The following is a 16,733-nucleotide window of genomic DNA, read 5'->3' as shown; positions in this document are numbered from 1 at the left end:
CATATCCTAAAAAGCCTGCTTCGTTTTTCAAATTCATTTCACAATGCCCATTTCATATGGCTCAGAAGAATTTGTCTTTCAGTAGTTACTAAAAATACTACAAAAGTAGGAGAGGAAAAAAAACACTTCCAATTCAAATTTTTTTCTGGGAGATGTTTAAACATAAGCAACAACCTCCTTTCTTAATCACTTAGAATATATACATTAAAATTTAACACAGAGGATTTCAGATAATGTATAGTTACAAATTATTAAAATTTCATGTGGCACAACCCCTTATATAACAAATGAGAGAATTTAAGCCCAGAATATACTCAAGAACTGTGTAAGTAGCAGAGCTGTATGTGCAAACCAATGCAGGTTAATAGGAGAATAACATTGGAAATGGGCAGTTAGTATGCTCCTGTTGGCATTTCTACTGGATATAGGGATAATCAACGTGCAATCCCTCACATAAGAACTATGGATCCCCTTGCTGTCAAAACACTTACATTGTATGCATTCAGAGGAAAGAGAAGACATAATTAATTGAAGTCAGAACCATAGAAAAGCTAAAGGAGAAGACAGACAGACACACACACACACACACACACACACCTATAAAGACAACATTAAAATGACATGGCAATTCCTCTCAAATTTCTATCAATCCCACATAGCCAGTTACTTTTTTCATCAGTTAGAAATAAGGCCATATAGCATTGACTCCTTATCTACTTCCAGAAAAGAAATGATCATCAAGACAAAAAATGAAGCCAGGATTATATAAGATAGATGAAGTTCTTCAGTAAAATTATATATTGCCACTACATCAGTTTGGTAAGGGCATAAATGCATTAAAAATTCACAGGAACATTTTTGCAAACATGACCAATGTTACTTGTAATCTCTGCGGTTTAAAGAATACTGTGAAAACAGTGGGGGTGAGGACAGACATGTGGCAGTAGACCAGGCCTCAAGCATCCAGGGTCTCTACAAGCCACAGATTTCTCTAATTACTCCTTCAGAGACCACATGCTTCTTTCCTAACTGGGGCTTACATTCTCACGCTTTAACTCCTACACTAAAAAAGAAACTAAAGAATTTATGAAACTAAAATCAGAGTTTTGCCGTATTTTACTCTATGTGCCCTATTTTTAGTTTACAATGTTATCTTGGTTTAAAGTTTCTATTTGATTTCAAGTACAGAAGAGCAAAAATCAGACAGTTGAGTGAAGTATTGGGTTTGATAAATGGACTTTCTGGGAAAAATCCGAATTAACCAAAGACCTTTTTATTTCAACTCCTGTTAAAAGACTTTCTATATTGTAAGAACAGACTTAAAGCCTGAAGACATTGTTCTAATATAAAAGTGAATCAAGAATCTTAAGTATCAACTTTAACACCAGTAATGTGTAACTCATTTAAGAATGAATAGTGAGATGAGTAATATTCATGCCCTAAACTCTGTGAAAAGTACAAATATCATCTTGCAATGTACCTCTACCTCAAGAGTGACAGGTAACAATCAGGCAGCTCTAACCTTGGCCCCTTTATAACTGACAACACTAAGGTCATACATATACCAGTTTCCTACACTTCTCACCTAACACTATTAGCTACAGCTTCAATCACTGCTGTTTTGAAGTGATACATGTATATGCCAAGGAAGCCAGAGCTTGCTGGCAATCACCAGAAGCTAAGACAAAGGCATGGGGCAAGCTGTCCCCCAGCATTTTCAGAGAGAGCGTGGTCCCGCCAACATCTTCATTTCGGACTTCTAGTGTCCAGTACACTGTGACAAAATTAGTTACTTTAAGTATCATAAATTAATTTCTGTGGTTTTAAGCCATCCGAGTTGTGGTACTTTGTTATGGTAGCCCCAGGAAACACACTAAGTCCTTATCGAGAGGGGCCTCCCCGCCTGATCACTTTGTAACTGAAAACTGAACACCAATACAGGGGTTGGCAAACTACGCCCATGCCATAATTCTGTAAATAAGGTATTACTGGAATATAGCCATACTTATCCATTTACATATCATCTATAACTGCTTTCAGTTCTACAATAGCAGATACAAATAGCTGCTGAGACAAAAACTGTATGGCCCACAAAGCCTAACACATTTACTTCCTGGTCCTTTACAGCAAAAGTTTGCTGACCCATAACCTATATAGTGAATAAATGAATAATCACCAAAGATACCCAATGCAACCAATTTGAAATTCAAATTAGCAAGCATTTTAATATGGATATCTGGAGTCTTTTGTGTGCATGTGTACAATAAATGTGTGAAGAACAACACATTAAATATAATGCTTGAATAAGCTCAAACTAGTGATTACTCTTATTAGATGTATAGTGGTTAATACAAAAGAAGATTTTACCATCTGCACAAATTTTTAACCTTTAGTCTCCCAAATATACTGTGGATTATTAAAATAATTGTGATTAATAGTTCCATAAAGTTGACCCTTGAAAAAGGGTCTGAATTGCACAGGTGCACTTATATGCAGACCTTTTTTCAATATAGTACAGTGCTATAAATATATTTTCTCACGAGTTTTTTCATTTTATCTCATGATTTTGTTAATATTTTATTTTCTCTAGCTTACTTTATTAAAAGAATACAGTATATAATGCATATAACTTAAAAGATATGTTAATTGACATCATGTTATTTTTAAGATTTCAGTCAACAGCAGAATATTGGTAGTTAAGTTTATGGGGAGTCAGAAATTAAACCTGGATTTTCAACGTGCAAGTCTCCAGCTCTAACCTTCTTGTTGCTCAAGGGTCAACTGTACATTTCTTACAATGAACCTCTTTGGGCAAAGACTTTTTTGTTTCATTGGGAGGAGATCACAGCTTTTAGGGTCTAAAGAAATGTCACGACTTTCATACAATAAATGCTACTTTGTTATGATAAATAACATTTCACCATCTCGCGAATCTGACCATATCTGATGTAGAACACAACTGAAAAATTAGGAAAACTGGGGGTGTGAGAGGGAGGAGGAAGGGGTGATAGTTTTAACAGCTACATCTTCTTGCAAAGAACAAACGTAGAGCATATATGTATAAATGTATACACACAAGCATGTACATGTAAAGATATATTTCACTATTTATAAATGCTTGTTTATAAATATATAATTGATACTATTTAATCTTTAATACATAGATGAACATATACAACTCAGAGCCTGTTCTTAATTCTAAACAATTACATACAGTATATAATGTAGATCTTTAATCTGTAAAGATATAATGCATGAAGATTAACTCAAAGCTTTGTAAAGTTTTTAATTGAGGTATAACTGATATATAACACTGTATTATTTTCAAGTATACAACATAATGATATGATACTGGTTATAAATTATACACAATTTATACAAGCTTCATAACATAACTATGAGGCCAACACAGATTAGAAGTACCAAATTATAATAAAATTTCATCCCAAAAGCAGGCCAACCAACTGAAGGAGTGAAAAGTATCACATGCCACCAGACTTTGGACAATTAGTAAACATCTTTAAAGCCTTGCTTTTAAGTGGGGTCTCAGTATGGAGGGAAGGAGGGATGTACCTTCATTAGGATCTCTTCAGCAGGGACCTTGCCAGAAATGTGGAATCCACATTTTAACAACATCCTCAGGAGATCTGTATACACATTCAAATTTGAGACCTCTGCCTCCAGAGGTCTTAGAGCAAATGATTACCGCTTAAAGAAAATAACTGTTTAGAAGTATGCTTCTCCTTCTTGCTAATCATCCAAACCCAAATGAAAGTCCAATTTTGCAAAATATAGATGGAATACTTACAACAATATTCATTTAAAACATGACAATACCTTGAGCACTTGAACTTGACCTTCTGTAGTAATTTCCTTTAGCAGCTCACAGAAGGACTGACAGAGACCCACTGCATATGTCTGAAATTCAATCAAAAGTCAAAATATACATATAAATATATTTGCAGTATCAAAATAGGCAAAAATTAAATTTGGAACTCAATCTATTTGAAAATTATATACTTAAAGTCTAAGCACATAAAATTTCAATTAGGACTCTTAGAAAAAGCTTAGAAAAAATACAGTTTACTGCAATACTGACTTTTACAGAAATACAAGGATAATTTCTGTGTTAAATAACAGTTCATGGAACTGCAACACATCTTCCCTACAGTGCTTATTAAGTTTTTTCTCCTTACTTTATTCCTTAAAATAATAAATCAATATTTAAAATTTTAAAATTTTCAAAAGGGATCACTTGATTTCAAATGAGATACAATCAGAAGAAGATCTACATAAATTTTTACAATGTAAAAACTACTACACCATACCTGTAGAAATTCTGTTGATGATAAAAAGATATAACCATTGATGATCTTAAAGCAGGTTCTGAGATTTTCTGAACTTAGTTCTGCCAATGAATTTATTTTAAAAAGGACAGGTTAATTCAGTATTCAAAATCAGTTTAAACAGAGCAATTTATTTAAAACTAAGTTATATATCCTTCTTTATAAACCTCTTCTGAGTGCTTTTCAGACTACTGGGATATATATAGCTATCCAAAAATTGACATCAACCTCTCACTGAGTCCTTTCCCATTTACCTGCCATTAGTTAAAATTATTTAGAAAAGAAGTATTAAGCTCCCAGATACTTTTTTCCTATCAGAAAAGAGTATATAACTGTATGAACCAAACTTTCACTTCAAACTACATTGCTAGTGCCGGCATGGTAAATGACATTTTATCATATTATCATATTTTTCAAATATATCATTTTATCATGTTTTCACATGTACTTAAATGGTTCACTCAGTAAGCATTTACGGAGTACTGGGTATCAAATGTGCAACCCTACTTATGAAAAGAGTCCTATGACACTCCAAAAATTTGTAATCTTGTGTTTAGATAATTCTTAGTCCTTACAGTCATCTTCTAATCTGTTCCCTTATAAGAACTTACATACAAAAAATATTCTGAAAAAGGTAACTACCAGAATAGCATAGGAAAAGGATATTGTGTTTAACTATTCTAGTACAAAAGAGAAAGCTATTTTATTAAAATTGTATATGCCCAAATGATCAGTCTTATTTTACATGTTTTATCACATAGAACACAACAGAATACAGATCTTATGTGTACAATGTACAGATCAAAAAATGACCCCCAAAAATATATATCTAAAATGTGCCATTCTTTTCAAATTTCAAAACTCTCTTCATTTGCAATAGACACATTAAAAAAGTTTTTTTTTTCCTGACAAAATACTGTCCTAGGTTCTGGCTCTTAATTAATTCCTGTCCTAGCACAGTGAGAAGACATTCCATTCAGATGAGAATTCTCTATACATTTTTACAAGAAAAATGACAATCTTACTCCCAGCTCAAAATGTCTTTCAAAAGCATAGATATACCTTAGGATTCAACAGAGTAGTTGAAAATGAAAACTGTGGAAGGATAGGGATGGATCAACTTGTAACTGTGCTAATGAAACATAAAAAGAAATAATGAAGATTATCATCTAAATATTTTTCACATGAGAAGATGGAATCTCAGAATAAAGGAATAGGCCTTTATATTGGATAAGGTTATTCTAATGAAAAATTCACATGGTCTTTTTCTCAAGGAGAATGTTCAGTCAAGTTTGGACTTGTGCACACTCTTTAGCAGACCAACACACTGAAGAGCAGCATGGCAATGACTGTGATAAGTAAAACAGAAAGGTCTATTTAAGTGAGAACTTAAAATGGCTACATTCCAGGCATGTCAGGGAATGTAATTTCTAAATCACTGCCTTCTAAAATTTTATCAAGATATATAATGAAGGAAACAGGATTTAAGGATTGGTTTCAAAAGCCAGTGTCCATCTCTTTTTGCAAAAACTTTATAAACTATTACTGGATCCATCTACACAAGCAAATACTCAAGTGACTAGGTCATGTCATAGTTTTCCATGCTTCCATCATGGCAAAGTTAGTTTTTACTAAATTTTCTAGGTCATGCTATCATGCCTAGTTTAAAGTATAGTGAGGGATCCCTGGGTGGCTCAGCAGTTTAGCACCTGCCTTCAGCCCGGGGCGTGATCCTGGAGTCCCGGGATTGAATCCCTTATCAGGCTCCCTGCATGGAGCTTGCTTCTCCTTCTGCCTGTGTCTCTGCCTCTCTCTCTCTCTCTCCCTCTCTCTCATGAATAAATAAATAAAATCTTAAAAGACAAATAGAGTGAATGTTGTTCATTATATCCACAAATTTGTAGTGAGTCTGTGAAGAATATGATCTGGTCTAGTATCAGAAGAAGCTGTATTTCAAGATGCAAGAGATCTGTATTTACTTTCAGACCCTGTCAATAATTTAAATCAAATGCTCTCAACCAGGGGCTCCTGCCACCTAGAAGACATCTGGCAATGTCTGGAAACTGGTTGTTAGAAATGGCATCTAGTGGGTTGAGGTTAAGGAGACTACTAACCTTCATACAATGCACTGGACAGTCCCTCAAAACAAAAATTACCTGGCTCAAAATGTCAATAATGTTTAGATTGAAAATCCTTAATTTTGGGGAACAAGTTATTCTTTCACTGGCTGTAAATGAACTCAGAGGCAAATATCTGAGGCCAAAGTATCTAATTATGCTGTATGCATGTATGATTTACATCTATTTGTCTAATAATTTATACTCTGCAAATCTTTTTTTTTTCTCTTCTTTTGTTCCTGTAAATCTGTACTTTCATGTTACATTTATTTTCTTAACGTTTCTTTAATGGAGCAAAGAGAACAAATTACTGAATTAGGTTAAAGAGATTCAATAGCAATCTAAGTTTAACTATACTATTTAATGTTTATGTTTGGAAATGTAACTATCATAATTTCTCCTTTTATTTCAAATTCCTCTAATATATGAGGCCTAAAATGTATAAGAGAGCCTATATCATTATGAAGGCAGGTAGAGGAAAGCTCCTTCCAAATTAGATAGAAAGTACCACCAAAAAAAATTTGACTGGCCAAGGAACATTAGTTTGACATTTATAGCAACATAGACAAGAACCAGTCAGATATGTTTCTTTAAAGTAATGAGAATACTAAGTAAACTAACACTATAAAACAGATTTAAAGGCTTTTAAAAACAAGCCCTTAGAACTAAATTATCAGAATTATTTTTAGTGATAGGTTCTGGTTCTACTTTAAATTCCTCTCATTCTACTTACATTTAGGATAAAGGATATAAAGTGAATTTTTATCTTTGGATTTATTCACAATTAACATATTTTAAAAATCATTAACTTAAATACATAAGTAACATTCAATATTGTTGGTTTTATATATTTTAAATGAAAATTGATAAAATTCCGGCTAATAGCTTTAATTCTACTTATAAACAAGTAATAGCTACTCATTAAGTGAATTTTTAAAAATCACAGATATAATGACAAAGAATATGTTTTCATTGATAAGAAAAGCAGGTATTCATTTTGATCTATATTCTTAAAAGACTAAAATAAATATTCTGGTTATATTTTAAAATGAATTCTAAACCTCATATAAAAGAATGTATATGCAAAATGCTACATGTCAAAATTAGTTTTGCCATACTCAAAAATAAAGGTAACACTGCTGTCGAGACATACTAAACATGTGCAGATATATTGTGTAAACAGAATTTCTTATTATTGAAGCAAATACACATACCATAATGCATAAAACAAATTACATGTTTTCAAAGAGAAAAGCAGAAATAAACTAATTCAATAGCATACATATAACCTATATTCACTGCTACTATCTGTAAAATGTTTTAAATTTTTGAATATTAAAAAAAAATCAAAAATCAATGATCACAAGGATGAAATTTCACTAGTTCTTCATTCAGTTAAGTAACAAATCCTAAAGAGACAGTGGTTACTTTTCCTTTTAAAATAGCAGCAATATTAAGAGTTAATAGTAATACATATAACGGCAAAACACAATCTTTACTATGTGGGAGACCCTTCCTTTTTTTTTAAAGATTGATCTATCTATCTGAGAGTGTGTGTATAAGTGTGTATGCTCACACAAGCAGGGAAAGGGCCAGAGGGAGAGGGGGAATCTCAAATAGACTCCCCGCTGAAAGTAGAGCCAGATGCAAGGCACCATGACCCTGATATCATGACCTAAGCCAAAATCAAGAGTAGGATGCTTAACGACTGAGCCACACGGGCATACCCACCAGAAATTGTTCTATTTTTTTTTTTAAGATTTCATTTATTTATTCATGATAGACATAGAAAGAGAGAGAGGGGCAGAGATACAGGCGGAAGGAGAAGCAGGCTCCATGCCAGAAGCCCGACTTGGGACTCAATCCCGGGGCTCCAGGATCATGCCCTGGGCCAAAGGCAGGCACTAAACCGCTGAGCCACCCAGGGATCCCTGCAGAAATTGTTCTAAACACATAGAAGTCCTTAGTTATTTGTAAAGACTATGCACTGACTACAGAACTTTCTACGGTTAAACTGTACTATAATGCTTACTGAAATCTACACTCAAAATAATGCCATAAAGCCTTAGTAAGGTTAGTCAATGCTTTTTGTTTAAGTCTCTTTTTCCTGTCTACCAATCCTTCTCCTCTTATACTGTAAAGGTCAGGCATGCTAAATTTGGGGTCAAATAACATAGGCGAAGTGAAATCACTGTATAAAGTCACCCACAAGTGAAAATGGCTGAATCCTGTTCAAAGTTGACAATGGCTCTGGGTGATGTTTCTATTTGTAGGTCAAATACAAAGAAGCAATATGGATTTCCCAGAATGGTACTGTATTGGTCTCCAAGTTAGGTACAGTAAAACTAAAAGAAAGGCCTTCCCCAGAGAGTTAAGGAAAGTGAAAAAGACATCTTCTACTTTCTTTCCCTGTGAGGTCTTAAAAAACAGATAAAACTTTTTTAGGAGACTAGCAACAAGTGACTGGTCTATTGCCACAGTCTTCATCTTTGAGAATTTTTTCAACCATTTTATAGAACACTAGATGATAAATGGCAAGTGGATCTTTATTAGAAAATAAATGGTACTTTGGTATTATTTGAGATCTATTCTGAAGAGTGGAGTAAAATAACAGAAAATCTCAGACAAAATGTGACAGACTAATTACATTACCTACCCACTATGGCCATCCAGCAAATGAGATGTTTTCTCATCGGTTTTAAGAGTATTTTAGTCCACATTTGTTGATACTGTCAAAGAGTAAATCTACTTTTCCAGTGTATCAGTATACCTCAGTAATATTTTGCCTCTAATAAAACTGCTCACTACAAATAAATTCCCAGAAAAGTCTTCAGATATTGCTGTACATGCCCTCTCCTGAAAATATTCAGTTAGTAGACACAAAGTTCTAATGAAGGAATTAAAGATGTTACGTGGATCACTCTTAAAGAATGGGTACTGTAAATGGGGAAAAAAATGAATTTATTTATAGATAAATGATAGTATTTTGCAGACTGAGAAAGAATCAGAAAGGCCTGTAAACAGCACTGTATACAATCCTTATACTACTCCATGAGTTTAAATGTTAATCTGCACTGGTAAAATCCCTCACAAAACAACTGTATAAACAAAATATTATGTGTTTTTATTTATTTTTTATTTTTTTATTTATTTTTTATTTATGATAGTCACAGAGAGAGAGAGGCAGAGACACAGGCAGAGGGAGAAGCAGGCTCTATGCACCGGGAGCCCGACGTGGGACTTGATCCCGGGTCTCCAGGATCGCGCCCTGGGCCAAAGGCAGGCGCTAAACCGCTGCACCACCCAGGGATCCCCTATTATGTGTTTTTAAATGTAAGATATTATATATTTGTGAATGGTAGGCAATATGTAAACAGAAAATAATTTATTGTCTAGTATTAATTATCATCAGAATACGTTCAGATTGGGGAAAAAAGAAAAACTAACTAATTAGATCTCATCCAAGGTGGCCAAAAAAGAGACTAAGGACCCACTCCTACTGTGATGCCTACGTCTCCCGTTCCACATGCCAAAAATGTTTCAAGAACATTATGCTTTACAATTTTACATCTCTATACATCAGAATACTTAATAAATATGATTTGCCAATATTTAATAGTCCTCATTTGTTGGTGCCTTCACTAAACCAGAAATATTACAGAGCACATTTGTTGAGCAACTGACAGCATAAAATCATTTTGTTAAGACAACTAGAAAATACCATAGTATATACAGTCTTTCAAATACCTTACAGAACCTGCTATGAAACAAGAAATTTTACCAGGCAAAGTTCAAACTTAATATGGAATTAGTTTTCCAAAGACATTCTTTTGTTTTTAATTATTTGGTAAATTCAGTGTTTACTCTTTAATAGGCAAAAATGGTTCTAAAAAGTTACATAGAAACACATATAAAAACTATTAAAATACTATTACACTTATTTGTGAATATGAGGGATGTCTGTAAAAATGGAAGGTATAATTTAAAGTCACCTATGAGGCTTCAAATTATGGCTGCATTCAAAAACGATATTGTGGGGATCCCTGGGTGGCTCAGTGGTTTAGCGCCTGCCTTCAGGAAGCGCATGTTATCCAGGGCATGATACTGGAGTCCCGAAATCGAGTCCTGCATTAGGCTCCCTTGCGTGGAGCCTGCTCCTCCCTCTGCCTGTTTCTCTGCCTCTCAGTCTCTCTTTCTGTCTCCCATGAATAAAATATTAAAAAAAAAAGAGATGTTGTGTTTATACTTTCACACATACCAAGAAGTGGGGACATATTCTGAAATATACGAAGCAACTCTGGTGTAACACATGGGCTGTTTTCCAAAGTCACTAACCTAGGAAGAAAAACAGATGATTAAGTGTCTTTGTATAAACACCAAAAATACATTAATCATTAACCACACAACTTATTAAAAAATTGTCCCACCTAAAGGAAGAAAGAGAAATGGACAATACAGCAGGTTATAAAAGTTACCTTTCCAGGAAAAAAATTACCAAATTTTTCAAAATTAAAAACCTATCTACAAATCACATATTATTATTTCTATATACACAATAAAGATAGTAAGGGAAAGAACTACATGCTAAAATATTTACTGTAAAATTATAATGATAAAACAAAAGCATGATTATGGTCATGGAGAAACAAAAGTTGCTTTGTTGTTTTTATTTTTCTGTCACATGTAATTCATGTGTCCTTTCAATAGATATTGGGAAATATGAAAGAATCAATGTATAAAAAAATTATATGAGTTATGGTTTATCACAGAGGTGTGCAGCTGCTTTACCTCCTCACAACAATTACATGATTGTCACAACAGCTGCAAAAAAAGAATGGGAGGGGATCCTATCCAAAAATCTAACATTCATTATCAAAACTCTTATCTTGTTAAAAACAGAAAGTAAATTCTTATTCTGGTAAGAAAGTTCCTATCAAATACTTGTAGAAATCACACCCAATGATGACATTTGAAATAATTCTCTGAAAACACAGAATTAGACCTCAAAAAATATCCTCTATTTTTTACCTTGTCTACCTTCACATCTATTGAGTCTATGTATGGAGAGCTCCTCACATGATATGCCAAATAAAGTAACAGAAGACACAAGGGTGAGAAGAAAAAGTTAAAGTCTTTATTCACAGAAGATATGACTGATAGAAAAGAGAGGAAGAATTCATAATAAAGTACTTTAATCATTAAGAGACTTTAACAAGGCTGCTGAATATATTAATACACTATAAAAATCAACTCAATTTCTATACATCAAAACAAATACTTAAGACTTAAATAGATCTCATTATAAGAGTCAATGATAACAAAAATCCAGCATAATAAACATGTCAATTCTCTCTAAATTGTTTTGGGCAGCCCTGGTGGCCCAGCAGTTTAGTGCCGCCTTTGGCCCAGGGTATGATCCTGGAGACCCGGGATCGGGTCCCACGTCAGGCTCCCTGCGCAGGGCCTGCTTCTCCCTCTGCCTGTCTCTCTCTCTCTCTCTCTGTCATGAATAAATAAATAAAATCTAAATCAATCAATTAATTAATTGTTCTGCAGAATCAATAAAACTTCAAATGCCCAAAGGCTTTTCCTTAGGAATTAGGAAAGTTGACTTCTAAAGTGATTTGGAAGGCAAATGACCAAGAATAAACAAGGTATTTGTCAAGAAAACAAAACATATGGGGGGTGGGCGGGGAGGACAACACTTCTTTTATCATCTTTTATGACTTACTATAAAATAAATGTAATTAATATCAAACAGAATAGCACAAGAAACAGACCTGCTCATTTATGACAAAGCCAGCTCCGAGGTTAAGAAAAGGCTGGATAATTCAATCACTGGTGGTGAGCTACTGAGCCTCTATCTCACACGAAATACAGAAATTAATTCCAGTATTTATATGAGAAGCGTAACATATCAGAAGATATTTATAGCTTTAGTTAAAGAAAGAGTAAAGAAAAAGAGATAAACATGAGTAGGTTAAAGTTAACAATCACCGTGCACCAAAAGATGCCTCAAAAGTCAAAACGTAAGACACATACTGGGAGAAGATTGTTTCCAGTGCATATAACTGAAAAGGGAACAGTACCCAAAGGAATATACACAAGAGGTTAATAAGAGACAAATGTAGACAGCATATGAAGAAACATTCCAAAGAGGATCCATCCAAAAATTATCAATAAACCTGACCATAAAAAATATAAAAAGATACTGAACTGAACTAGTAATAAAAAAATAAAATAAGTTATAAGCAAAGCAAGGTACAATTTTACCCCTAACAAATTAGCAAAACTTCCCAAATCTGACATAATAGGTTTTGGCAAAGCTATAGAACAGTGAGAACTCTTGCACGCTGCTGGCAGGAGGACATAGAATCATCACTTGGAAAGTAATTATCTGGAAATGTGAAATATGTACATGTACACATACCAATGACCTAGTGAATAAGGTTTCATAGGCATACATGGTCATGTATAAAATGTTCAGTTGCATTATTTGAACATCAACCAAAATGGTATAGGAGTAAATGAATTGTCACATTCACATCCTTAAACTCATCAATATATAGGAATCTTAGAACAGGGAGCAAAAAGTAAATAAATAAGCAAGTTAAACACATACTATAAAATTTATATGAAGTAAAATATATTGTTTAGAGACACACATACACGCACGTAATTTTAAATACATTAAAATACAAGAAAGAAAATCAAAAGAATGAAAACAAAAAAATTGGTACAGTGGGTCATCCCTGAACTGAAAACAGAAGAATTCAACAAATATGTCACTCCATGGGCTTCAAAGACATTCTTACTATCCCATTTCTTAATGAGGGTACAAGAAATGGATTTTCATTTTATGTAAGTTATAAATAGCTACCAGTAATATGACTTTCCTATTATTTTCTATGAAGTATTTCACAAACTTTAAATGCCAAAAATGGGAATAGGAAGAGGGGCACAGAAGAAACCAACCACCTCCAAAATGAAGAATGTGCCTCCCACAAAAGCAATGATATTTTTGGACACTTTACTCGGAACAAGGAACAAGATTTGATTCCATTTATAAAGAATAAAACAAAAGATTTTAAAAATTTTATCCTATTCACCTTTAAAATAACAATGAAGTAAAAATAAAAAAAAAAACCACCCACAATCCAGTCATATTTCAGTGAGAAAAAAATTGATGGGCATATTCTAAATCTCAGAAGATCTTTCAAACTGTCATTGGATCCAAATTAAGATTCCATATGAGTTTTTACCTCCCATGTCATTACCTTAGTAAAAAGACCATTCAGGTCATTGTCACTCTCACTGCCTATGCTGGTTCCCACAATATAAGCCACACTATTTAAAAAAGGAAAAAAGTCTTGAAAAGTTTAAAGTACTTAAAAATAAAATGACATGGCATATAACTCCAGACTAAATAAATGAAGATTTAGAAAGGAAGAGAGACAAAGTCAAAGCACTACAGGAGAGTAAAGAGACAAATTACTATTCCAAAGAATAATTAGACAAAGTTATACGTACCAATATCTTTAACTAGAGAAATGTAAATATTACTGTCACCCTTCCACAAAAAGTACAGGAAACAGAGCATCAAGTAAAAAGACAGGTATATCAATCCAACAAATAAATGTTTTTAAAAGCATGAAAATTCTTTTGAGGTAAAACATCTTTGGTTAAGTTAAAATACAAAATATAAAAATTTGCTCTGTAGAGGAGACACAACTAAATTTCAAACAGAAAAACTAAAATATAAACAATAAACAAAGACAGTTAAGTCTAACCTAAATAAAATAAACCATATGACAATATTAATATATAAAATTTACATACAAAGTAAATAAAAGGTGTAAAGTTAATCATGCATACATCACAGGATGCTTCATGAAAATATTTTAAATACCATATTTACTAAATCTTTTAAACAATATACAAAAATACCAAAATTTTGTGCAGTAAACAGTATCTTTTAAAAGTTACAGATTAAGAATGCTAGAAATAAATAGGGACACTAACACAAAGGAAACTAGATGGGTATTTTAATAAATAAGTGTCAAGATTAAAAAGTAAAACATTGATTTGAACTATACAACCTACTAGTTAGAATAAAGTCTTCATCTTTGATATCATCATTACTATTGATGTGAATATGCTACAAAAACAAAGTCTATAATCATTAAATTTCCTATTAATTTTTTAAAAATTGAACAAGTGCTGAGTTATGTTTAGAATGCAATAAATCCAAACCTGAATCATATATTTTAGTATCAGCAAAAAATGAGACTGAGTCAAAGAAGACAAAAATCCATAAGCTACCACCAAAATAAAAAACAGAACATTATTTATCAGGACTTAAGGGAAATAGGCAGTCAGAATCCAAGACAAATTCATAGCTTTAAATGTTTTAGCACCAAAAAAGGTAATTAACCTTCTTTTTAAAAGAGCTTTAAGAAAGTATACCCAGCTAAGTGTAGGAAATAAAAAATCTGAAATAGAAATAAAGCAATAAAAGGACAGAAACACAGAACTCATAAAAATCTAACATGTACTTCTTTCACATTAACAAAAATATCTAATAAGTGCACTTTTTTTAAAAAGAGGTAAAACAAAAAACTGCAAATAGAAATAGTGAGTATATATAAGTATATTTATATACTTATTTATAAAATTTATATACTTACATATGTTTATATACTTATTTATAAGTATATAAATATAAATATACTTATAAATAAATATATAAAAGTATATAAATTAGTATCTTAAGGTATTAAGTACCAAAATTAACAGACATGAAAAATCAAAACCCAAAGAAGTTTGTATAAATGAACAACTAAGAAACAGCCTAGGAATATTACCAAATTGAATGACTCCTCAGGTCATTCTATGAATCTATTTTCAGTTCCCTTTATTACTAAATTTTCAAATCATCCAAATAGCTACTATATTGTAGAGATCATTCCAGTATGAAAAAAATAGCTCTTAAACATGAGTAAATTGGTAAAACAAACATGACACTGATATGAAATCAGACAATAATACACAATATGAACTATCGATCCAACTCATTTATAATTAAAGGAAAAAATAAAATCTGATAAAATACCAGAAAATAGATTCGTATGACATGTTAAAAGTAAAATTCACCCTAGCAGGAAAAATTTATTCCAGGAAGTCAGTTTTTTAAAGATAAAGGCTTTTGGTTTCGTTTTTAAGAGTCAAATCTCCTAAATGGAGGGCCAAAAGCAATCAAATCAGTTTGTTTGTTTTCTTAATGATGAAGAGCATATTACAATTAATGGTATATAGCTGATGCTTAAAGTTGACCAGTATCTATTACTTTATATTACTTCCTTTAAAAACAACCCCAAAAAACACAAAGTTTGTTCATACAGGTTTTCAAATTCGGTTTAAAAATATTTTAGAGTATTACATGTTTATATTAGGAAAGAAGAATAAAAAGAATAAAAAGAATAAAAATTGTGAGCTAAATCTCACAAGGTAGGTCAATTAACAAAAACTTGAAGTAGGGAGAAGAAATGAAAAATATAAGAGCAGATATTAATAGGAAGCAAGACTACAACAAAAAGAATCAGAACTAAAGGTTGGTTCTTTAAGAGACTAGTAACATTGACAAATCTCTAGCACATTGGATCAAGAGAGGGGAAAATATGAAGGGGAAAAAAGCCACATAATCAGTCTGAAGAGTTTCACCTCATATATAGGACCACAAACATCTCTTGCTACTGATTATCCCTAATAAGTTCAAACTCCCATTCTCCAAAATAACTATTTTACATCTTTTTCTCCATAAATCCCTTGTATCTTATACAAACTTCGACTCTAACCAAGAACACTATGCTGATGACTATGTTTCACTTTGAGGTGAGAAAACAATCCATTTGATTGAACACCTGTCTTATCCTACTATAAAACAAAACTCCATCTTCCTCCTCCAGTTAAAATGAGTTAAGTATTCCCAATGCTATTAGGAAAAAAAAAAAAAAAAGGGACACCTGGGTGGCTCAGAGTTAGGAGCCTGCTTTTGCCCCAGGGTGTAATCCTGGAGTCCCAGGATCGAGTCCCACATCAGGCTCCCTGCGTGGAGCCTGCTCCTCTCTCTGCCTATGTCTCTGCCTCTCTCTCTCTCTGTGTCACATAAATAAATAAATAAAATCTTTAAAAAAAAATTTTTTTAACCCTACATACACTAAATCCTGTCCCTTCTTGCCTCCAATTATGTCACTCCTGAGCTTCATCCATC

At 32.8% G+C, this 16,733-nt stretch overlaps 1 protein-coding gene across 3 annotated transcripts in view; it reads right to left on the bottom strand.

Moving 5' to 3' along the window:
- The window catches only part of IPO11 (importin 11), a 201,413-nt gene that overhangs the window by 88,582 nt on the left and 96,098 nt on the right, over positions 1-16,733 (bottom strand). For all 3 annotated transcript variants that reach the window (XR_013379936.1, XM_077897964.1, XM_077897963.1), the window contains exons 22-24: positions 10,722-10,798; positions 4,329-4,408; positions 3,838-3,918 (exon numbers count right to left, since the gene is read on the bottom strand). Coding sequence is in view for 2 of the 3 variants with exons in the window: in XM_077897964.1 (XP_077754090.1) it covers positions 3,838-3,918; positions 4,329-4,408; positions 10,722-10,798 (238 nt within the window). In the remaining variant the exon portion in view is untranslated. The remainder of the gene's footprint in view (positions 1-3,837; positions 3,919-4,328; positions 4,409-10,721; positions 10,799-16,733) is intronic.

Source organism: Canis aureus, chromosome 5 (assembly GCF_053574225.1).
Source record: "Canis aureus isolate CA01 chromosome 5, VMU_Caureus_v.1.0, whole genome shotgun sequence".
NCBI classification, from domain to species: Eukaryota; Metazoa; Chordata; class Mammalia; order Carnivora; family Canidae; genus Canis; species Canis aureus.
Note: the sequence above shows the minus strand (reverse complement) of the source record. Positions and strands in the feature narration are given on the sequence as shown.